The following is a 23,849-nucleotide window of genomic DNA, read 5'->3' on the forward strand; positions in this document are numbered from 1 at the left end:
GAACTTTTCCCTCTCTAGTGACCATTTCTTTGTCTTTCTTAAAAAGACTCTTAATTTTCCTAAACCATGAGGGTTATTCCCTATCTTGCGCATAATAATAATCCATTTTCACGGATTTTCTCTTCAAAACAATCTTAAGCTCCCTTTCAGTCTTATTCTGATATTCTGACCTATCCCAGCGCGACACACACTAACGTACCAACCAAGTCAGTACAAGTCACAGTCTCACAGTCCTATTCCAGTGCAGTTCTTGCTAACGCACCAATCAGAACTGTATACGCCACAGTCACGCGGAAGTATCCCAGCGCGACTCTTGCTGATGTCAGCTCTACACTCTCCTCTGCTGACCCCTCCTTTACAAAATTTATCGGCACTGTATTTATATATTTTACATTACCTAAATCTGTTAATTAGAACAAAAAAAAATGTTTCCATTGTCTATTTCACTAAAACCAAAGACATAGTTTGTCCAAGCATGCAAGATTTCTGTATTTCCAGTAGGCAGCGCTTACCTCTACCCTACCACAGAATTTTATTTCGCCGATAAAGTAGCACTTCCCTCTACCTTACCCTTCTTTCAAGCAGAAGGCAAACCCATTTCTCTGGGGATAAAACAAATGTAGAAACTACTGCTCCTGAGAATTAAGGCCAGAGTTTCACAAGAATACCTAATGCTATTCATTCATCGTCTCAAACAAGAATTCCCTAACATATCACCTTCCTGTGTTATCAGTATAGAAACTAATCAATGCACAATTCCATGTAACTACCTTGTACATATTTCCACTCCCTACTTCCCAGAAGCTTCAAAATTTCAGACTATATATAACATGATACAAACTCAACATAAGGGGTACACAAAAATGTTTGTCTCTCCCCTGCTCATCACTGTCCAGTATGATGCCGAGGTTGGGGCATGAACTTTCTGTGTGGGGGTAGGTCCACGTTCTGCTGGCCACCAGGAGTCACTGTCAAAGGGTGGTGTGTGTGCCGAAGATCAGGACTTTCCTTTTGTCTGTATTGAGTTAGAAGAAGTAGTCTCTCATCCATGTTGCGACGTTCTTCATGCAGTTGTTGTTCTTCCTACAGGTGGTGCTTGCTGAGAGTGAGGACGAGTTGGGTGTTGCTGGCACAGGAGATGATGTTGATGTCGAATCTGACGATGTCTGCAAGTGGTGTCATGTACATGTTGAAGAGGGTGGGTCTGAGGGTTGAACTTTGGGGTACTTCGCTGATGGTGTGCTTGGGGTGTGAAGTGAAGGGAGGAGAAGGACTCTCTGCGTTCGTCCAGTGAGGATGGATGCCATACTGAATGCCTCTCTGTGATTCTGATCTGGTAAAGTAGATGGATGAGTGTTTGGTGGGAGACGGTGTCGAATAATGAGGAGATGTCCAGGAGGATGAGGGCGACTATTTCTCATTTGTCATGTAGGGCTCTGACATCATCTGTTGCTGCGATTAGGGCTGTCTCTGTGCTGTGGTTGGCTCTAAAGCCTGATTGGGATGGGTCAGGTACTTTTTTTAATTTATTTTTATTTTATTTTATTTTAAGAGTTTTCTATAGCGCGAACAAGACCCTTAGGTATCAGAGCGCTTCACATTACATGAGGTAGTTATAGACAAGTATTTTTCAAGTAGATTTTCACAATGTTATGAGGTAGGTACATATACAGCAATAGACTGATATTATACATTAATAGTTATATAGTAAAATATATATAGAGTATGACATAGATTTTGTATCTAGCTAAATATAATGTGCAATAGAATCAATAGATCCCAAGTATCTGTTTCTTGTGCAACTTTTTAGTTTCAGTCCTAGTTCAAGTATTCTATAGTCCTGAGCCAAGCCTATGGAAGGAACTTACTCATTAGGAAGATCTTGTTTTCCCTCTTAAAGGATGCTGTGTCTGGAATTTTTCTAATGTTAGGAGGAAGTGAGTTCCAGATCCTTGGGGCTGCTCCTGAGAAGGCTCTATCGTACGTTTTTTTGTTCCGGAAGATGGCTGGTCTCAACACCAGCTCCATTGCACTCCTGGCCGGTCTGTTTCCTCCAGATATTTTAATTTTCTGAGCCAGGTATCTAGGTGTATTGTGGTGTAGCGCTTTGTGGGTTATGCATGCCATTTTTAGCTGGATTCTGGCTTCGTAAGGTAGCCAGTTTAATGCTTTCAGGTGCGGTGATATGTGGTCAAATTTTCTCGATCCGGTTATCAGTCTTGCAGCTGCGTTGAGACATGCCTTTAGAGGTGCTGTTGAAATTTTTGGTAGACCTGCTAGCGTTGTACATCCATATTCAATTCTTGTGATAACTAGTGATTAAACTGCCAATTTGAGATCCGGCTTTGATATGAATTGTTTTAATTTTTCTAATGTAGTTCAGGTGATAGCGAGCGCTTTTTGCCATTGATTTGATGTGGGCTTTCATGTTTAGGTTCTCATCAAGTGTGATTCCTAATGATTTCGCTGAGCCAACTAGGGTAGGGGTGCAGTTTAACGCTGTGATCATATTGGTCCATTCTTTCACTTCTGCGTGTTTCTTTGGTGGTGTGATTAGTAAGAATTCTGTTTTTTGTGCATTTAGTTTCAGATGATTATCAATCGCCATTGTAGTGACATTTTTAAGGCCTCATTCATTCTCTTGACGTCCTCCATGGATGTGATCTTAATGTAAATCTGCATGTCATCCGCATACATGTGATTGGATATTTTGGAATTTCGAAGGATTTCTGTGAGAGGTTCGATGTAAAGGTTAAACAGTGATGGAGATAATGTAGAACCTTGAGGGACTCCAATTGAGTTAGGGCATGATGGTGAGAGTGATTGATTGACCAGGAATCTTTGCGTTCTATTCTGAAGGAATGATTCAAACCATTTTAGCACATTTCCAGACAGACCCATCCTGTCATGGAGCCTGTTCAGTAATTTCTCATGATTTACCGTATCAAAAGCTGATGATAGGTCAAGTAGGATAAGTAGACATGTCTGATTAAGGTCTAATGCCTGTAGTGCATCATCGACAATATGTAGGATCGCTGTTTCTGTGCTGTGTCCTGTTCTGAATCCTGACTGGCAGTCGTCTAGTAGCGAGAAATTAGTGATGTGTTGGCTTAATTGGTTTTGTACACATTTCTCAATTAGTTTGGCAAGAATAGGGATGTTGGTCACTGGGTGAAAGTTATTTGGATCTGCTGGGTCCGCTGGGGGTGTTTTGATGATGGGAACGACTTGACCAGTTTTTAGGCAATCTGGAAGGATCCCTTGGGATAGGGAGGCGTTTATTATTTTCGTCCATATGGGGATCAGAATATGGTTTATTTCTTTGATGCACTTTGATGGGAGTGGATCATTATAGTGGTTGTTGGGCTTGATGTCAGATAGTGTTTTGGCGACGGTATTTTGGTCAAGTATTTTGAAGTTGTCCCATAGCGCCTTGTTTTTAGTGCTATTATGGGTATTTTCCAAGGTGATATTGACTGTTTGGGGAGATCGATTGTCTGTAATGTCAATGTTGTCAGCTTCTTTTCTGAGCTCTCTTTCCAGAGTATTGGCCTTGTCTGTGAAAAATGTTTCGAATTCTTCACAACTTAGTTGAGTTTTTGTCGTTTCTTGGGCAGTTTTGGCCACTTTATTAGATTGCTGTTTTAAAATCTCGAATTGTTTCCGAGGTCTGTTTTTGACGTTATCTAGTTCAGATATAATGAATTCCTTTTTTTAATTTAGGATCTTTTTGTTGTATTCGCTCCTGATTCTTCTGAGGGTATTCAGTTCGGGCGTTGATGGGCGTTGTCTCCAATTTGTTTCCGCCAGTCTCAGTTTCCGCCTTGCTTCATTCAGTGTTCCACTGAACCATGGATTTTTAGTCTTCTCGGTGATTCTTTTCATTTTTAGTAACATTGTGGTGTTGACTATGTTTGTCACTGTTGTAGTGTAATGATCTGTAAGATCCTCCACTTTCAGCACGTTGTTTGGTGGGTTTAGGTTCTTCTCACAACTTTCTATTAGTAATTTCATATTCGGATCTTTGGTATCTCGCATCCATTTCTTGTGTCTGGTAGGCTGTATGGTTTTGTTCTTTTTCATTGTGTTTATCAGGAAGGTTAAGGCACGGTGATCTGACCAGTCGCACGGCTCAATTGCTGTAATTGAGGTATTGTTCCTTTTTGAGATTATCCAGTCTAGCGTGGCTCCTTTCACGTGTGTTGGCTGTGTGCATGCTTGGTTAAGGCTTAACTCCGCTAGAAGGTCTTTAAGAGCATTAACCTGTTTGTCATCGTTATCATTCCAGTGTAAATTAAAGTCCCCTAGGACAATGTTATTAGTTTCAGTATTGGCGTTGGTGGTGATGATTTCCATTAATTGATCTATGAAAGACATATTATTGCCTGGAGGGTGGTAGAGCGCATGCAGGTTGCATCTTTGATTATCTGCAGATCTTATCTTGGGATTTAGGTATTCACAGGATTCGAGTGGTTCTGATTGATCTTGGCTGACCTCTATGTCCGATCTATATATGCAGGCAATCCCACCCCCTATCTTTTTTGGTCTATCAAGTCTCACAATATTATACTGTGGAGGTACAAGTAGGTCCATACAAGGTGACGAGGATTCCGATAGCCACGTTTCTGTCAGGATTGCTACATCAATTTCCTTTTTCATGATGAGGTCCGCTATGTCTGATGAATGTTTTGCTGCGGACCGACTTTGTTTCTTTCTAGATGATCGATGATGTTGGCTGCAGATGGCTTTCTCCAAGACTTTTGTGGTGCATGGGAGGAGAGAGATGGAATGGTAGTTATGGAGATCTCTTGGGTCTGCTGGCAGTTTTTTTAGGAGGGGTCTAACCTCTGCATGCTTCCAAGTATCTGGAAAGATGATTGTAGTTATGGAGGTGTTGAGGATGGTGGTGAGCTGGTGGCTGATCTTGTTGCTTTTGAGATTAAAGAGTCAATGGGAGAAGGGGTTGCTTAGTGCTCCTAAGTGGATAGATTTCATAAGGGTGGTAGACATTGTTGTACGGAGTTGTTCCCATGTGATGAGGGAGTGGTTGGTAGGTTTTGTGGTGGATGGGTTGCGGAGAATGTCGGAGAGTTGGGGATCGAAGTTGGTGTAGATCATTGCTATCTTGTGGAAGTGGTCAGCGAGAAATTCGCAGACTTCTTGTGAGGGAGGGATCGCTTTTTCAATGGCTAAAGGGCAGGTGAATTCTCTGATGATGATGAAAGAGTTCTTTGGTTTGGTGCTGGTTTCCATGTGGCGTATAAGGGCCTCCTCTTTTGCATCTTTGAGCTGGCTGCGGTATTTGTTGAGGGCTGATTTGAAGGCAGCTCGGTCGGTGTCATTCTTGCAGGTTTGCCATCTTCTTTCCAGTTGTTTACACTCATGTTTTGACGTGCAGAGTTCAGGTGTGCTCCAGCTGGCTCATTTGGTGGGTTTGTGCATCTTGTCTGGTTTGCTGGTGGTGACACATTGAACCACCTCAGGCCACAGGAACTGGAGCCATAGTCTTTGCCCCTAGAGGGTACAAACCTCTAAACTGTAGAGCAAAAGCTCCAGCCTGAGGAGTACTTGAAATTCCCAAAAAAATCCTTTGGAGGTTATTCCTTTTGAATGCCACCAAACTTAGGGTGGGGAGTTGGTTGATCTTTTTGGGGGAGGCAGCGCTTCTCCTGCAGCTCTCCTGCACACTTGTGCTGCCTTTTAGTGGTGACCCAATTATCCTGAGAGCCACCACAAGCCAAAAACAAGGGTTTTCATAAACAAATGTAGCCAGGCACCACAGGGTATTATCGGGCGCGCTTTGCATGCTTTATGCATATCATGGTAGCAGCACTCCCACTGAGCTGGGGTAAGTTGTGTCTTCTTTCTTTCTTCGTCTTCCTTTAATTTGTAATCATCCATGCGCAACGTGCATACTCCTCTGGGTGTCTGGGCGCCCCACTACTAAATCCACAGTTGGAGGACAGCCCGGGTAGCCCAACCCTAGCTGTCCTCACCAGATTCCCAAGCGGCCAGCACTCGCTCTTGCAACCGTGGGAGCTGGCAGTGTCATTCTGGCCTGCTTCCTCCTTCCCGGGCAGACACCTAGATGCAGGTAGGCCTTCCCGCTTCTCCCCAGACATTGGTCCAGGGTGCGGGGCAGGCTGGCAATGCAGGGGGAGTGCAGTGGCACTCCCCTCTTGGTTACTGGCATTGGGTCCCAGGGATGGGGTCTTAGGCCCCCTCCCACCTGTGTGGGGAGCGAGACAGCACTCACTTGCCACCAAACTTCTTGGGGCCCAGGAGTGGGGTCATGGATCCCTTCTCCTTGTCAGGAAAAAGCGCAATGGCCCTTCCCCCTTGGTTTTTTTATTCTCAGGTGCAGGCCCTGGTCCACCCATGGGGCAAGACTAAACTAGTGGTGGAGCTGCATGCACTTCGTCGCCGGTGCAGAAAAAGGTCAAAGTTTGCAGCGCTTCAAATGGCCATAAGGAAGGCCTCATTTGGCCGATATTGACTATCTTTGTCCTAGCCACCTGGATCACTTTTTTCAGGCCTCCCAGACCACAGGTGGCAAACTTTGCAGGAAGCTGGTTTCACTGTCTTCCTACACAAGACTTTCACTTTGCTTTTCCTCTGGGCATCTCTCCTCCTTGCCACAGAAGTGCAGTATTTCCCCCCACCTATCCTTAGGGAGTGTAAGGGGACCAGCTTTCCTGGTCCTGGGGAGTGCCCCACCGATCCTGGGGTCAATCAGAGGTAGAGTCTTTTGTCCAGACGGAAGTCAGGGCATTCTTTCTTCCAATTGTCTATGGCATCAGCATCCAGTCCCAGTGTTCAGCAGAAAAGCCCAAGTAAGAGAGCTCTTCCCATGTACAAGATGAGTAGGTAGGGGAGGGAGGTTCCCCAGCAAACGTTCAAAGGAGCCCCCCTCCTGGTTAGGCTCCAGAGGTCTGGGCTTCCTTGTTTAGTGGGCTTGGGCAACCCCTCTTCCTGGCACAGGCAGAAGGCAAGCTGATTGATGCTGAGCAATCCGCCCCATCCCTTTCTTCCTTAAGGGATGGCTTTAGCGCTATTAATTGCTCACTTTTTGGGGGGAGGCCTTTGTTTCTGCCGCTAGAGAGAAAAATAAGAAACCCAGCCCAGCAGGGTGACAAAAGGCCTGGGCTCTGATCCTGAGCTGAGCTAGATAAACAGCATTCCTTGATGACTCATAAGCTGTACAAATATGTGTTTAGACTTTACAGAAAGGTTCTTTTCACACAGGTTACACTGTACATTGGTACAACCCTTGCGTCTTTAGACCCAGGGAAGCAGAGCTGCAATCTAAGGAGACTTTCCCCATAAGTGTGTATTGAAGTGTCACTGCAAACAGGACAGCAAAGTACACAGACTTTCCCTATCTGTGTACAACAACATTAAAAGACCCTTCCTGGGTCAATGCCCAACCCTACAGAGTCTCTTCTGCAACCAGGCTGCCAGGGCACAATTCCTGTCCTGCACACGACATGAGTCTCCCACGTGCAGCCCTTACATGTGTGCACACGCATGTGCACCTGTGTTCCCGTGTAACCAGCCAAGTGCCCACTGCCCTTGCTATGTCGCAGCGCTCTTATCTTAAAATGCAGATGCTGGGGGTAAACACACACAGTCCAGTTTGCCATGCATTTACCATGGGTGAGTCACAGTTTGTGAGGCTCTCCTGCAGTAAAAGGTCAAAAACTGAGGTGATCAAAAAGTGAATGGGCAGAACCACCTTCTCACATTAAGTATTTGTAAAACCCCTACAAATGTACTTTGTCTAAAAGTGTATCTCTTCATACCTGTCTCCTTTATGCACAATGCTCTGCTGTGGTCTGGCGCAGGACCACGCTTTTTAAACACTCCAAGTAAAACCATGTGCCCACACTATTGGGAAATGCTGAGTTCCAGCTACATCTCTTGTCCAATGTGAAATCCCTGATTCCCTGTCCCAGACCACAGGTCAGCAGTACAAGCTGTTGTTGTAACTCACAATGATGTGGAAGTGCCCTTCATTACAGGCAACTCATATGAGCTCTTTACCTCAGTAAAATACTTTCTTTGCTCCGCAGCACTCGCCAATCTTCCATTTCAGAAGGCCAGATATATCATTAGTTCACTGCACTCCCTTCATTCACGTTATCTCCAAACCTGCAACATTTTTAAATTGTTCTAACCACTAAAAGCCACCATACTTTAAGTAACCACTGTGAAATGTCTGTTAAATATTTTATTAGATAGTATATATTCATAAATTCACTAAAATGCAAATACAGTTCCAAGTAAGTGCAGCCCTCTTTAATAACAGTAATCATAGTATATCTACAAATAATTTTCCACATTTCTTGACAACTGTCAATTCTCAATTAGGTAGGTTATATGAATGATAGCTTCATCCATTGTCAAGACCTACCGAAATCAAGGACCTATACCACATTAGAAGTAAAGGAATCAAAACGTTTATGATAATTTTTATGTGCACAGCCTGGAATGCCTGCAGATAATGTTTAGTTGATATTTGCCTAAATCTGTGCCTCATCTCCTTTAAAAAGTATCTGAAAATTCTCCTATTCCAGGCGTTTTTCAAATCTTGATTATACCCACCACTGGACTTACAGTTTTCGCCCTGCTATTCTTGTGGAGTTTCTTATTTATTACTTTCTTCTTATTTTCTTATTTAGTTAGTTACATTTTGCAAAACAACTATATGCCTCCTAGGCCACTTTATAGTGCTGAGTCATTTATTATGGTATACATTTGTCTCACTTGTCAGCCTTGTGAAGTTACAAGTCACGCCATGTGCATTTACTTGTGATCTAAGCTCTTCCTGTCCGATGTGTATTCCTCCCAAGACATAGTAACAAGAATGCCCACGATCACCAGCTATGCCAAGAACTAGTAATGTCTTAACCTCCCCATGACACTCTTTGGGACTTTGACCATCAAACAATGGCTCAAAAAGTCTATGTTTGGACTTAGATTTGCCTGTTCCGCGACCAGCGCCAGCCATGCTGCTGGCTGTCCCCCTGTTTCAAGGCTATGCTGGTCTGGGTCCTAACTATTGGCTCTTGGAAAAGGGGACTGCACTTGCTCCTCACGTTGCATTCCCTCCAGGCTTTTAACCAACTATTTTAGCTGTGATAATTGCCCATTTACATTAAGTCCACCCAGTGAACGGACCTTCGCATGTGTTAGGGGAGCCACACATTCTAGCCCCCCTGATTCTATCAAGACCTGACTGCTTAATTGCAGATCTCTCCCTCGCCATGCGGGAGATATCTGTCTCATGTTTTCCACTAATTCCTGGGACCTAATGTTTTTGACTGAGACGTGGGTCAAAGATTCCTCCAACCACGACCTTAGCCTTGCTATTCCCCCTGACTACCGCTTGGTCTGGATTAGTCATACGGGCACTAAGGTGGGAGGAGGGATCGCTGTAATCCTTTGCTCTCACTGGAAGATCACTTCTAGGAAATTTGTTAACATTGGCTTTATCGAAGCTATGTATTTTAGCATTTCGGATGCAACTAACCTAATCTTAGCGGGTGTTCTGTTATATAATCCCCCTGGCACTTTCCCTTCTTTTCTTACTAAACTCCTTGCTACGATTGCTGACCTTTCCCTGAGGCATCCACATTTTACTATCCTTGTAGACTTTAACTGCATGTGGACGATGCTGCATGCTCAAAGGCTAGACCTATCCTGGATACCATGGAGGGCTTGAATTTTCTTCAGCGGGTACAGGGCCCTACACATCAAGCGGGCCACACTCTTGACCTCTTATTTACTAATTATTCTGGGCTTACCACCTCACCTCCCCTACCCCATACCTGCTCTGACCATTACCTGATTTCATTTGATCTGGCCATTTCCCTGCCACCTGTTACTTCAACTAAATCCAGGGACCTTGGCAGGAAATGGTATAATGTTACTTGCGATGCTCTTGAACCCATTCTTGCCAACTCGATTTGGCAGACTTCTTGTGATTTGAACACAAAAGTCTCTAATTTTAATACTCGTCTCTCCTCTGCCATTGATGTAATCCTGGTGTGACCCTTATCCTCGTCCAGATCAAAATCCTCAGCGCCTTGGTTCTTCCTGGTCCTACGTACTGAAAGGAGCAATTGTAAAAAGCTTGAGCACAGCTGGCGACTTACCTATGGTCCTGTCTCAAAAGCTATCTATAGAGCCGCAAAATTCACGAACTTAAGCGTGCTACTATGAGGGAATATTTTATCAGCAAAATTTGCGCTGCTGAAAACTCTTCAAAAACTTTGTTTAAAATTGTGAAGGAATTTGCTAAACCCTCGGCCCTTGCCTGTTCGATTTGCCCCGGTCAAAACATTTGTGACAGTCTCTCTAATTTCTTCCAAGACAAAATTGTTGATATCTCTACCTCTTTCAACCAGGCCCTTGCTAGCCCTCCCAGGATCTTAAGGTTCCTCAAGAGGAGGTGTTTGTGGCATTTAAAGCTACATCTATGGAAACAACCCTGATGAAAATGCGGCTGTGCAAATCGGGGTCCCCGCTGGACCCGGTTCCTGCCCAGGTGCTTAGCACTCTCGCCCCCCTCATCTCTGCCCCACTAATTTCAATCTGGAACTCGTCTTTACTCTCAGGTCAGTTCCCCACATCATGGAAGCAGGCCATGTTAATCCCCATTTTAAAAGAAGCTGACGCCGATCCTTCAGTGTTCAGCAACAATCGTCCAATTTCGCTCCTCCCCAAACCAGCCAAGGTACTGGAAAAAGTCGTGCAAGAACAACTGGCTGACTATCTGGAGTCCAGACAACTATTCCACGACTCACAATCCGGATTTAGATTTGGTTACAGTACGGAGACCGCGCTGCTGGAGGTAACTGAGACAATTCATTAATGCGTGGATGCAGGCGAGGAGGACATGTTGGTGCTCCTCGACCTGTCCGCGGCTTTCGATACCGTCTCACATACCATTCTGTTAGACAGAATATACATAGTCTCGGGATACGGGATATTACCTTGGCCTGGATAAGATCGTTTCTGAGTGGCAGAACTCAGCAGCTCTTCCTCCGGCCTTTTGTTTCGGAGGAAAAACCACTCAGCTGCGGAGTACCTCAGGGCTCTGCACTGAGCCCCCTGTTCTTTAATGTCTATCTTTCACCTCTGGCTGAGGTAGTTGAATCTTGGTGGGTCAGAGTGATCTTCTGACACTCAGCTTGTGTTTTCATTTAGAGATCACTCTGATGGCGGCCTTGCCAACTTTAGACACTGCCTCACCAATATCTCATCTTGGATGACCCTCAACACCCTCAACCTTAATACAGATAAAGCGAGGTGCTGTTCTGCAATCAAAGTGCCCCACTTCCTTGTCTACTGTGGTGGCTGTCTCAGCTTAACCCTCCCCCGGTACCTGTAAAATCAGCTCGAAATTTGGGCTTCCAATTTGACAATGAAATGTCATGTAAGACTCAAATCAATAAGGCCACTCCGCATGTTTTGGCAAACTTCGCATGATTAGTAAAATTCTCCCTTTCCTGCCTCTGGATTCATGTAGGAAAGTCACCCATGCCCTTATTACTTCTCACCTGGATTACTCCAATAGCCTTTATGTGGGAGCCCCAGCCTATCTGATTAATCGGCTGCAGTTTGTGCAGAATGCTGCAGCAAGGCTGATATGCAACATCCCCTACCGCCACTCAATAACCTTTCGTCTGATGAAATTTCACTGGTTGCCTGTGCCCTATTGCATCCAGTTTAGAGCCTTGGTCCTGGCTTTTAGGGCTCTAAATGGCCAAAGGCCGGCTTATTTCAGCTGTAGGCTAAAGCCTGTTCAGCCTGCCCGAGCTCTCAGATCCAATCACCTTTGTCTTGTTCACCTTCCCCTTTTCCGCTCCAGAACGGGGGTAAGAGCTTTTGCTGTTGTGACTGCCAAACCCTGGAACAGCCTACCACTGTGTCTGCGGCTGACTGAATCTCAATCTCTGTTCAGGTGCAACTTAAAGACCAGGCTGTTTTCCAACCTCCAGCCATGCTAGACATCCCTGCTGCTCTTTAGTCCGTAGCGCCGGGACACCCCCGTTTGGGGTAGCCGCACGCTTTATAAGCTTCAAAATAAAAAATAAATACATTTGTATATTGGCCTGGACCAACAGAAAATGGACGGATACAGCAACGAATTAACATGTGGAGGTTAAGATATGTTGAGATTTCTTGAGTGGAAATTTTCGTAATGGAAATTATAAATTGAAACCATTGCATACAGTGGTATATATCATCTGAGCCTGACAATTTGCCATGAAGAAAACATGCACAAAGTCATAAGAACCTCATGAATGCATTAGATATACAGATTGCATAGTTGTTTTTTGTTTCTTCTGTGAATTGGCTAGTCTACAACATTAATTATATTTGGTTTGAGTATATCCCACTGTATATGCATTCACTTTTTTATTTAAATCTGGATGATTTTCTTCTTATAGTTGAAATTCCTAATTGGACATTTGTCTTCAGATTCTTCATTGGAAAGTACACCACAACTCACAAGAAGTGAAAAAAAGTAAAATGCCTCTGACCCAGAACATTAAAGCCCCCTGTAATAGAAAATGATTCTGTGTAATCTACACTTTTTTCCCACCCTAATCATTTTTCTTTTTAGGTATAAAAATTCACTATTCTACTCTCTGCCATCAATTGCAATAGCAGGAATCTGTGAATCTGTGCCTAGCCATTGCAGGCCCTACTTTAATATACTACTTTTGCAGCTAAAAATGATTTCCCTCGTCTGCCAAACCTTTACATAATGTCTTTACCTTGGAAATATTTCTGATGTTGTTATGCTTCTCTGAGGGCCCAACACTATTCAGTGTCCCTGATTTAATGGCATTTTCTGACTTTTCCTAATGGGCCCAATAATCTAATGATAGAATGAGAGTGGTCAATAAATAAATGAGGGCTAGTGCAGGCCTTTTCTCAGTACATATAAAAAAAATCATCTTGGTAGTATGGTTTTATATGGTCCCAATGACTTGCTGAGCATTATTTTTTATATGTTTACTTCTAATGTCTTGTCTCCACTTCTAGACATTATTTCGACCCCTTCATCCCCGAACTTCCAGGAGTTGAGAAGTTTGAAGGTGAGTCACTGATAGGAGAGGAATGCAGACGTGATTACTGAGACCAGGGCAGCTTGGATGATAAGTCACATGCTTCACATGCTGTTAGTTGCAGTAGTCTGTGTGCATGACAACAAACGTCAGTTAATTTTACTTTACCTATATGTGATATACTGTTCAAATTACTTAGGAAATCAATACCACGCTTTTGTTACGTTATGTGAATTTGTAGAATTGTCAGTTATTGCACTTGTCCCATGAATGTCGAAATTGTATAACAGTAGAGGGGGAAAACAAGGGTTTGATATGTGTTAGTGGGTGTATACAACGGTCTGTGCACATGTGCCTCAACCAGCTGCCTTTTAGCTGCAGTATGTATAGCAGTAGCAAAGATGAGTTGCAGTAGTTATAGCTGTAGCAAAGATAAGATTGTGTGCTATTTATACCTGTAGCAAATATAAGAGTTTCAGAATTTATACCTGTAGCAAAAATAAGAGTTGCAGTATTTATAGCTGTAGCAAAGATAGGAGTTGCAGTATTTTTAGCTGTAGTAAAGATGAGTTGCTGTATTTATAGCTGTAGCAAAGATGAGTTGCTGTATTTATAGCTGTAGCAAAGATAATATTGTGTAGTATGTACGCCTGCAGCAAAGATAAGAGTTGAGTGTTTATAGCTGTAGCAAAGATAACATTGTGTAGTGTTTATAGTTGTAGCAAAGATAAGAGTTGCAGTATTTATAGCTGTTGCAAATATAAACGTTGCAGTATTAATAGCTGTAGCAAAGATGAGTTGCAGTATTTATAGTGCTAGCAAAGATAAGAGTTGCAGTATTTATAGATGTGGCAAATATGAATTATGGTATTTATTGCTGTAGCAAAGACAAGATTTTGTAGTATTTATAGCTGTAGGAAAGATAAGAGTTGCAGGATGTATAGCTGTAGCAAAGATAACATTGTGTAGTATTTATAGTTGTAGCAAAGATAAGAGTTGCAGTATTGATAGCTGTAGCAAAGATAAGAGTTGCAGTATTTATAGCTGTGGCAAAGATGAGTTGCAGTATTTATTGATGTAGCAAAGATAATATTTTGTAGTATTTATAGCTGTAGTAAAGTTAAGAGTTGCAGTATGTATAGCTGTAGCAATGATAACATTTTGTAGTATTTATAGCTGTAGCAAAGATGACTTGCAGTATTCATAGCTGTAGCAAAGGTAAGAGTTGCAGTATTTATAGATGTAGCAAAGGTAAGAGTTGCAGTATTTATAGCTGTAGCAAAGATGAGTTGCAGTATTTATAGCTGTAGCAAAGATAAGAGTTGCAGTATTTATAACTGTAACAAAGATAAGAGTTGCAGTATTTATAGCTGTAGCAAAGCTAAGATTTTGTAATATTTATAGCTGTAGTAAAGATAAGAGTTGCAGTATTGATATCTGTAGCAAAGATAAGAGTTGCAGTAATTATAGCTGTGGCAAAGATGAGTTGCGGTATGTATTGATGTAGCAAAGATAATATTTTGTGGTATTTATAGCTATAGTAAGGATAAGAGTTGCAGTATGTATAGCTGTAGCAAAGGTAAGAGTTGCAGTATTTATAGCTGTTCAAAAAGGGTGTTGGTGATGGACAGAGTATCTGAATTAAGCAGAACACTCCTACCCAGTCAAAAGATCAGGGCTTGATCCATCCCCGTTTTTTAGCACACTGCACCATCCCAGGTCAGAACCTGGCTACATGCAAATTAGTCTGGCCCTGGCCCAGTGCATCATGGGAACAGGGCAGACCAAACTACCAAGCCAATTCTTTACTGGAAAGGAAACAAGCTTCCGGGGACTGGTTTCTGGCATTGCAGCCGTCTTCGGCCCGGCTTGCTTGAATCCTGATGGTGCAGTGAGCAAGGGACTCACATCTGAGCATACCCTTTCACACTTGTGGTGGCTAAAACGATTCAAAAAGGGGGGTGGTGATGGACAGAGTATCTGAATTAAGCAGAACACTCCTACCCAGTCAAAAGATCAGGGCTTGATCCATCACCGTTTTTTAACTCACTGCACCATCCCAGTTCAGAACCTGGCTACATGCAAATTAGTCTGGCCCTGGCCCAGTGCATCATGGGAACAGGGCAGACCAAACTACCAAGCCAATTCTTTACTGTAAAGGAAACAAGCTTCCGGGGACCGGTTTCTGGCATTGCAGCCGTCTTCTGCCCGGCTTGCTTGAATCCTGATGGTGCAGTGAGCAAGGGACTCACATCTGAGCATACCCTTCCACACTTGTGGTGGCTAAAACGATTCAAAAAGGGGGGTGGTGATGGACAGAGTATCTGAATTAAGCAGAACACTCCTACCCAGTCAAAAGATCAGGGCTTGATCCATAACCGTTTTTTAGCTCACTGCACCATCCCAGTTCAGAACCTGGCTACATGCAAATTAGTCTGGCCCTGGACCAGTGCATCATGGGAACAGGGCAGACCAAACTACCAAGCCAATTCTTTACTGGAAAGGAAACAAGCTTCCGGGGACCGGTTTCTGGCATTGCAGCCGTCTTCTGCCCGGCTTGCTTGAATCCTGATGGTGCAGTGAGCAAGGGACTCACATCTGAGCATACCCTTCCACACTTGTGGTGGCTAAAACGATTCAAAAAGGGGGGTGGTGATGGACAGAGTATCTGAATTAAGCAGAACACTCCTACCCAGTCAAAAGATCAGGGCTTGATCCATCACCGTTTTTTAGCTCACTGCACCATCCCAGTTCAGAACCTGGCTACATGCAAATTAGTCTGGCCCTGGCCCAGTGCATCATGGGAACAGGGCAGACCAAACTACCAAGCCAATTCTTTACTGGAAAGGAAACAAGCTTCCGGGGACCGGTTTCTGGCATTGCAGCCGTCTTCGGCCCGGCTTGCTTGAATCCTGATGGTGCAGTGAGCAAGGGACTCACATCTGAGCATACCCTTCCACACTTGTGGTGGCTAAAACGATTCAAAAAGGGGGGTGGTGATGGACAGAGTATCTGAATTAAGCAGAACACTCCTACCCAGTCAAAAGATCAGGGCTTGATCCATCACCGTTTTTTAGCTCACTGCACCATCCCAGTTCAGAACCTGGCTACATGCAAATTAGTCTGGCCCTGGCCCAGTGCATCATGGGAACAGGGCAGACCAAACTACCAAGTCAATTCTTTACTGGAAAGGAAACAAGCTTCCGGGGACCGGTTTCTGGCATTGCAGCCGCCTACGGCCCGGTTTGCTTGAATCCTGATGGTGCAGTGAGCAAGGGACTCACATCTGAGCATACCCTTCCACACTTGTGGTGGCTAAAACGATTCAAAAAGGGGGGTGGTGATGGACAGAGAATCTGAATTAAGCAGAACCCTCCTACCCAGTCAAAAGATCAGGGCTTGATCCATCACCGTTTTTTAGCTCACTGCACCATCCCAGTTCAGAACCTGGCTACATGCAAATTAGTCTGGCCCTGGCCCAGTGCATCATGGGAACAGGGCAGACCAAACTACCAAGCCAATTCTTTACTGGAAAGGAAACAAGCTTCCGGGGACCGGTTTCTGGCATTGCAGCCCACTTCGGCCCGGCTTGCTTGAATCCTGATGGTGCAGTGAGCAAGGGACTCACATCTGAGCATACCCTTCCACACTTGTGGTGGCTAAAACGATTCAAAAAGGGGGGTGGTGATGGACAGAGTATCTGAATTAAGCAGAACACTCCTACCCAGTCAAAAGATCAGGGCTTGATCCATCACCGTTTTTTAGCTCACTGCACCATCCCAGTTCAGAACCTGGCTACATGCAAATTAGTCTGGCCTTGGCCCAGTGCATCATGGGAACAGGGCAGACCAAACTACCAAGCCAATTCTTTACTGGAAAGGAAACAAGCTTCCGGGGACCGGTTTCTAGCATTGCAGCCGTCTTCGGCCCGGCTTGCTTGAATCCTGATGGTGCAGTGAGCAAGGGACTCACATCTGAGCATACCCTTCCACACTTGTGGTGGCTAAAACGATTCAAAAAGGGGGGTGGTGATGGACAGAGTATCTGAATTAAGCAGAACACTCCTACCCAGTCAAAAGATCAGGGCTTGATCCATCACCGTTTTTTAGCTCACTGCACCATCCCAGTTCAGAACCTGGCTACATGCAAATTAGTCTGGCCCTGGCCCAGTGCATCATGGGAACAGGGCAGACCAAACTACCAAGCCAATTCTTTACTGGAAAGGAAACAAGCTTCCGGGGACCGGTTTCTAGCATTGCAGCCGTCTTCGGCCCGGCTTGCTTGAATCCTGATGGTGCAGTGAGCAAGGGACTCACATCTGAGCATACCCTTCCACACTTGTGGTGGCTAAAACGATTCAAAAAGGGGGGTGGTGATGGACAGAGTATCTGAATTAAGCAGAACACTCCTACCCAGTCAAAAGATCAGGGCTTGATCCATCACCGTTTTTTAGCTCACTGCACCATCCCAGTTCAGAACCTGGCTACATGCAAATTAGTCTGGCCCTGGCCCAGTGCATCATGGGAACAGGGCAGACCAAACTACCAAGCCAATTCTTTACTGGAAAGGAAACAAGCTTCCGGGGACCGGTTTCTGGCATTGCAGCCGTCTTCGGCTTGCTTGAATCCTGATGGTGCAGTGAGCAAGGGACTCACATCTGAGCATACCCTTCCACACTTGTGGTGGCTAAAACGATTCAAAAAGGGGGGTGGTGATGGACAGAGTATCTGAATTAAGCAGAACACTCCTACCCAGTCAAAAGATCAGGGTTTGATCCATCACCGTTTTTTAGCTCACTGCACCATCCCAGTTCAGAACCTGGCTACATGCAAATTAGTCTGGCCCTGGCCCAGTGCATCATGGGAACAGGGCAGACCAAACTACCAAGCCAATTCTTTACTGGAAAGGAAACAAGCTTCCGGGGACCGGTTACTGGCATTGCACCCCCTTTTTGAAAGTATTTATAGCGGTAGCAAAGGTAAGGGTTGCAGTATTTACAGCTGTAGCAAAGATGAGTTGCAGTATTTATAGTGGTAGCAAGGACAAGAGTTGCAGTATTTATAGCTGTAGCAAAGATAAGAGTTGCTGTATTTATAGCTGTGGCAAATATGAATTGTGGTATTTATTGCTGTAGCAAAGATAAGATTTTGTAGTATTTATAGCGGGAGTAAAGATAAGAGTTGCAGTATGTACAGCTGTAGCAAATATAACATTTTGTAGTATTTATAGTTGTAGCAAAGATAAGGGTTGCAGTATTGATAGCTGTAGCAACGATGAGAGTAGCAGTATTTATAGTTGTGGCTATGATGAGTTGCGTTATTTATTGATGTAGCAAAGATAATATTTTGCAGTATTTATAGCTGTAGTAAAGATAAGAGTTGCAGTATGTACAGCTGTAGCAAAGATAGATAACATTTTGTAGTATTTATAGTTGTAGCACAGATGAGTTGCAGTATTGATAGCTGTAGCAAAGATCAGAGTTGCAGTATTTATAGCTGTGGCAAAGATGAGCTGTGGTATTTATTGATGTAGTAAAGATAATATTTATGTAGTATTTATAGCTGTAGGAAAGATAAGAGTTGCTGTATTTATAGCTGTGGCAAATATGAATTGCGGTATTTATTACTGAAGCAAAGATAAGATTTTGTAGTATTTATAGCTGGAGTAAAGATAAGAGTTGCAGTATGTACAGCTGTAGCAAATATAACATTTTGTAGTATTTATAGTTGTAGCAAAGATAAGGGTTGCAGTATTAATAGCTGTAGCAAAGATGAGTTGCAGTATTTATAGTGGTAGCAAAGATAAGAGTTGCAGTATTTATAGATGTGGCAAATATGAATTACGGTATTTATTGCTTTAGCAAAGATAAGATTTTGTAGTATTTATAGCTGTAGGAAAGATAAGAGTTGCAGGATGTATAGCTGTAGCAAAGATAACCTTTTGTAGTATTTATAGTTGTAGCAAAGATAAGAGTTGCAATATTGATAGCTGTAGCAAAGATAAGAGTTGCAGTATTTATAGCTGTGGCATTTATGAGTTGCAGTATTTATTGAGTAGCAAAGATAATATTTTGTAGTATTTATAGCTGTAGTATAGTTAAGAGTTGCAGTATGTATAGCTGTAGTAATGATAACATTTTGTAGTATTTATAGTTGTAGCAAAGATGAGTTGCAGTATTCATAGCTGTAGCAAAGGTAAGAGTTGCAGTATGTATAGCTGTAGCAAAGGTAAGAGTTACAGTATTTATAGCTGTAGCAACAATGAGTTGCAGTATTCATAGCTGTAGCGAAGATAAGAGTTGCAGTATTTATAACTGTACTGCTATGTCGGAATTATCAAGGATTTAATAGACGGTAATTCGCATTATGGACAATCCTCTTTCCTGCCTTAGGATCTGTGATACATCTACCACGATCCCCTCCCTCTAAGAGGCGCCGGGTGGTGCGAACGGAGGTATGTAGAATTTTATGACAAGACCGGAGGCTCCTATTATGCTTTCTAATCTTGCATTTAATTGCACAGCAGCCAAGATAAGCAAAAAAAAACTATAGTTCCCAGAGGGCCAGAGAACAAACTGGGCCATGGGAATGAGAAAAAACGAGAGTACAGTATCCAATCACTGAAGACCTAACAGATAAAGACCCTAACTGACTGCGCAGCTTCCTCTTTTCTTGCTGCTCGCAGTCAGATAAGTGCCTTTATCATTGCTCTCAGCTATTGTTGTTGAAATTATTGTTATTTTTGACCGTTTTCATGGTGTTACTTGATATTGTGTAACGCGACCTCGCGCTGCTGCGTTCACGCTCTCAGCGTGTTTCCTCCTTAGGTTCCGGCGTTCATTCCCATTGCCTCCCACCCCCTCCCCCTTCCTCTCGGGGCTCGCTTGGTTGCTTCCTGGCTCGCGCTGCTTCGCGCGTCCTCTGAACGCCTCTCACCTTCCTCAGACTTCTCCGGTCCCCGGCTCCTCAGCGTGTCGGCGCTTTGTCCTGGCTCTGCTCCTTCTTCCGCGTTTAGAGCCCGGCTGACGCTCTCTGCTCGGCCCGCCTCCTGACACGCCCCTGCTGGCTCTGTTAACCCTCGCCTGCCTCTCCTGCATTTCTGTTAGTTTTTTCCACTGCATACCCTGGACATGGAACATGATAGTTCCTCGGAGGAAGTCCCTGCTGAGGACTCTGCAATTTAAAAAAAGATTTAAGTAAATTTATTAATAACTCTGTTGAGTCAGCTGTGGAAGTCTCCATGAAACGAATGTCAAAAAATATGGAGAACTCTATGTTGAGCATCATGTCCAAAATATTGGCCCAATCTGCGGGGGAAAGCAGAAAGAGAAAGGTGGACCACTCTGCTCAGGCTCGTGCCTCTAAAAATGCGTCATTGGTTGGCGAGTCTTCCTTGCTTTCGACTGAGAACTTAGTGCCTCCCAGGCCTCCTATTAAGGAGGGGTTTGTTGGTTCCGAGGGCAAACGAAAACAAAAAGATAAACACGCAGAGTCTCCTAGGAGAAAATTGGTAATTTCCACCATATTGGACACTGATAATGATGATGATGATAATATGGATGACGCTGACAAATTATTTGACATGTTTGACACTGTTGACCCTTCTACCCCCCCTTCCAAGTCTGCTAAACTGGATTCGTTTTCTTTTGAGCCAGTCTTTGACTCTGAGGGTTTTCCCATGTTTGACCCCTCTACTATCCGTCACCCGAATTCAACGGAATGGCTTCCTTCCCATCATGTCGGAGAATATATTACAGCCAGATTGCGTCTCCCTCTGGAGTCCGCAGTGAGATCCAGACTCAAATCTGAGTGCCCCAAACCAGCTCTTCCCGACAAAATCACTTTAGTTCCTTCCATTGATCAACCTCTTCTTACCTTCTTTTCCAAATTTGGCAAGGACCCCCGCAGAGGGGTCGACAAAGCTTGGTCAACTTGTCAGGACAAGTTGCTAGACGTTGTGGGCCCTCTCGCCCGTATTTTTGATTTGGCGGAAGCCGCCCATTTAGAGGGTACGGAACTCTCCGCAGAAGAGGTCTCCATGTGGGCTCAACGCGCCTTTTGTCTCCTAGGGAATGCAAATTCTGCAATTACTCATGAGCGCCGCAAAGGTCTCCTTATGAAATTGGATCCGAAACTCTCAAATCTCGCCCCAATGGATCCTGGCCCCAAGGCTAATGGTCTCCTTCTGCGGAGAAAATTTGGTTTGTGACCTCAGCAGATTTGTCTCCACTTTTGCTCCTTTGGATAAAGCCCAACAAACCGTAAAAAGGGTTTTTGCCCCTCGGGTTTTTGGACGGGCCGGCAGAGGCAGGGGCCGCTCTTCCGGCCGTCCCTACAATCAAGGCTCCAGAGGGTCGTCCAATAACAACCAGGACTATAAGCCACAATTTTATCCCCAACGTGGCCGTGGCTACAGAGGCAGAGGTCAAGGAAACTATCGTCACAACAACTCCAAGCAACAAGGTAAGCCTCTCTTTTTCCCCTCCTGTGGGGGGTCGTTTAAAGCTTTTCCTTCCAAAATGGTGTGCTCTCAGTTCGGACCCTTGGGTCTTAAACACCGTCCAAGGCTACCTAATCGAATTTCTCTCTCCTCCCGTCCAAACTTCCTTTCCTCCTCCCCTAGTTTTCTCCTCTCTCATGGCCTCTCAGATTTCAAACGAAATCGATGTTCTTCTTCTAAAACAAGCAGTTCAAATTTTTCCCTTCGACTCCTCAGGCTTTCTAAGCTCAATTTTTCTAGTTCAAAAGAAAAACAAGAAGCTCCGCACTGTAATCAACCTGAAGTGGTTCAATCAGTTTGTGGTTTATCGCCATTTCAAAATGGAAACGATTTTACATCTACGAGACACCCTTCGCCCAAACGACTGGATGGTCCGATTGGACCTTCAGGATGCTTACCTCACAGTCCCTATTCATCACTCCCAATGGAAGTTTCTTCAATTCCAATGGGCAGGTGTCAACTACTGTTTCACCTCTCTTCCCTTTGGCTTATCTTCCGCACCCTGGTGCTTCACAAAACTCTTAAAACCAGTGGTCGCTTATCTTCGATCCCTTGGCATAAGGCTGATAATTTACTTGGACGACATCCTGCTCATGAACTCCGACAAGCAGACTCTTCTCTCAGACCTGCTCTTGACACAATCTCTCCTTTCAGACCTGGGTTTCCTCATCAACACGGACAAGTCATCTCTCATCCCATCTCAGAACATGGAATTCTTGGGTTTTCTGGTGGACTCTGCAGCGGCGTCCCTTCGCCTTCCCCTCTCCAAAGTTTCCAAAATCAAAACGGAGATTGTTTCCGTTCTTCAGTCCTCTCTCTTATCTCTCCGGTCCTTGGCGAGGATCGTCGGTCTCCTCTCCTCCTCCATTCAAGCCATCTTCCCCGGCCCTCTTCATTATCTCGCTCTTCAGCGCCTGAAAATAAAGCATCTAAGACAAGGTCTCGCTTATTCGGATCTCGTTGCCCTAGATCCCGAATCCCGCACCGAGCTTCAATGGTGGATAGACCATTTAGATGCGTGGAATGGTCGGACTATCTTCGCCACGGCCCCAGATCTTGTCTTAGAATCCGATGCAAGCCTATCGGGTTGGGGCACCCGATGTGGACCAATCTCGACTGGAGGTTCATGGTCCGCCGAGGAGTCCAAGTTGCACATCAACTGTTTAGAGATGCTTGCAGGTTCCTTTGCGATCAAAAGCCTTTCAAAGAACAGGATTCGCTGTTCAATCCTCCTCCGTATGGACAATGTTTCTGCGGTCCGCTATATCAACCATCTTGGCGGAACCAGGTCCAAACCTCTGGCGGACTTAGCGAAAAGTCTGTGGGAATACTGCCTCGCCCATCACCTATCCTTGTCAGCGGAGTATCTTCCTGGGGATATCAACACTGTGGCGGATTGGCACTCGAGGTTTCTTCGAGATTCCAGTGACTGGAAGCTCTGTCCATCCGTCTTCCTTTCTCTCTCCCATCTTTGGGGCCCTTTCTTTATCGATCTCTTTGCATCCCGGCTCAACTCCCAATTGCCCCAGTTCTACAGCTGGCGACTGGATCCTATGGCTTTGGCGACAGACGCTTTCCTGCAGGATTGGTCTCGTCATCTGCATTATGCCTTCCCCCCTTTTCTGATGATCAACAGGGTACTCTCTCAAATTCGCCGCCAGTCTTCGTCTCTGGTTCTTGTAGCTCCTTTCTGGCAGGCACAGGTTTGGTTTCAGTCTCTTCTCGAGATGGCTGTGGACTTCCCAGTCCTTCTTCCCTCCTTCCAGGATCTTCTACTCAATCCTCAAGGCGAACAACACAGTCTCATTCTCGACAACTCCCTAACATTGTCGGCCTGGAAAGTTTCCGGCCTTCCTCTTCTAACGTCCTCATTTCACAAGAGGCTTCGCTCTTTATCAGCCAGGCCTGGGCCCCTGGAACCTCCAAGGCTTACAAATCCGCCTGGTCTCTTTGGGCAAGCTGGTGTTTGGAAAGGGACCTCAATCCCATTTCAGCCCCTCTGAATTTTATCATTAATTTCCTCGCTTCTGAGGCCAGCGCAGGTAAGGCCTATCGCACTGTAAATCTCTATCATTCAGCTATTTCCCTTAACCACTCCCAAATTGATGGTAAACCGGTTGGTGCTCACCCTCTCATTTGTCGTCTATTGAAAGGAGTTCGATGTGCGAAACCACCGTTGGCTAAGTATACTTCTTTATGGGATGTTACAGTAGTTCTTAAATTGTTCACGAATTGGCCTGACAATCCTGTTCTTTCACTCAAAATGTT

At 44.5% G+C, this 23,849-nt stretch overlaps 1 protein-coding gene across 1 annotated transcript in view; it reads left to right on the plus strand.

The window, feature by feature from the left end:
• Positions 1-23,849, plus strand: part of LOC144799878 (uncharacterized) — a 334,394-nt gene that overhangs the window by 147,455 nt on the left and 163,090 nt on the right. The window contains exon 4 of the mRNA XM_078671483.1: positions 13,060-13,112. Within this exon, the coding sequence (XP_078527609.1) occupies positions 13,060-13,112 (53 nt within the window). The remainder of the gene's footprint in view (positions 1-13,059; positions 13,113-23,849) is intronic.

This window comes from Lissotriton helveticus, chromosome 12 (assembly GCF_964261635.1).
Source record: "Lissotriton helveticus chromosome 12, aLisHel1.1, whole genome shotgun sequence".
NCBI lineage: Eukaryota > Metazoa > Chordata > Amphibia > Caudata > Salamandridae > Lissotriton > Lissotriton helveticus.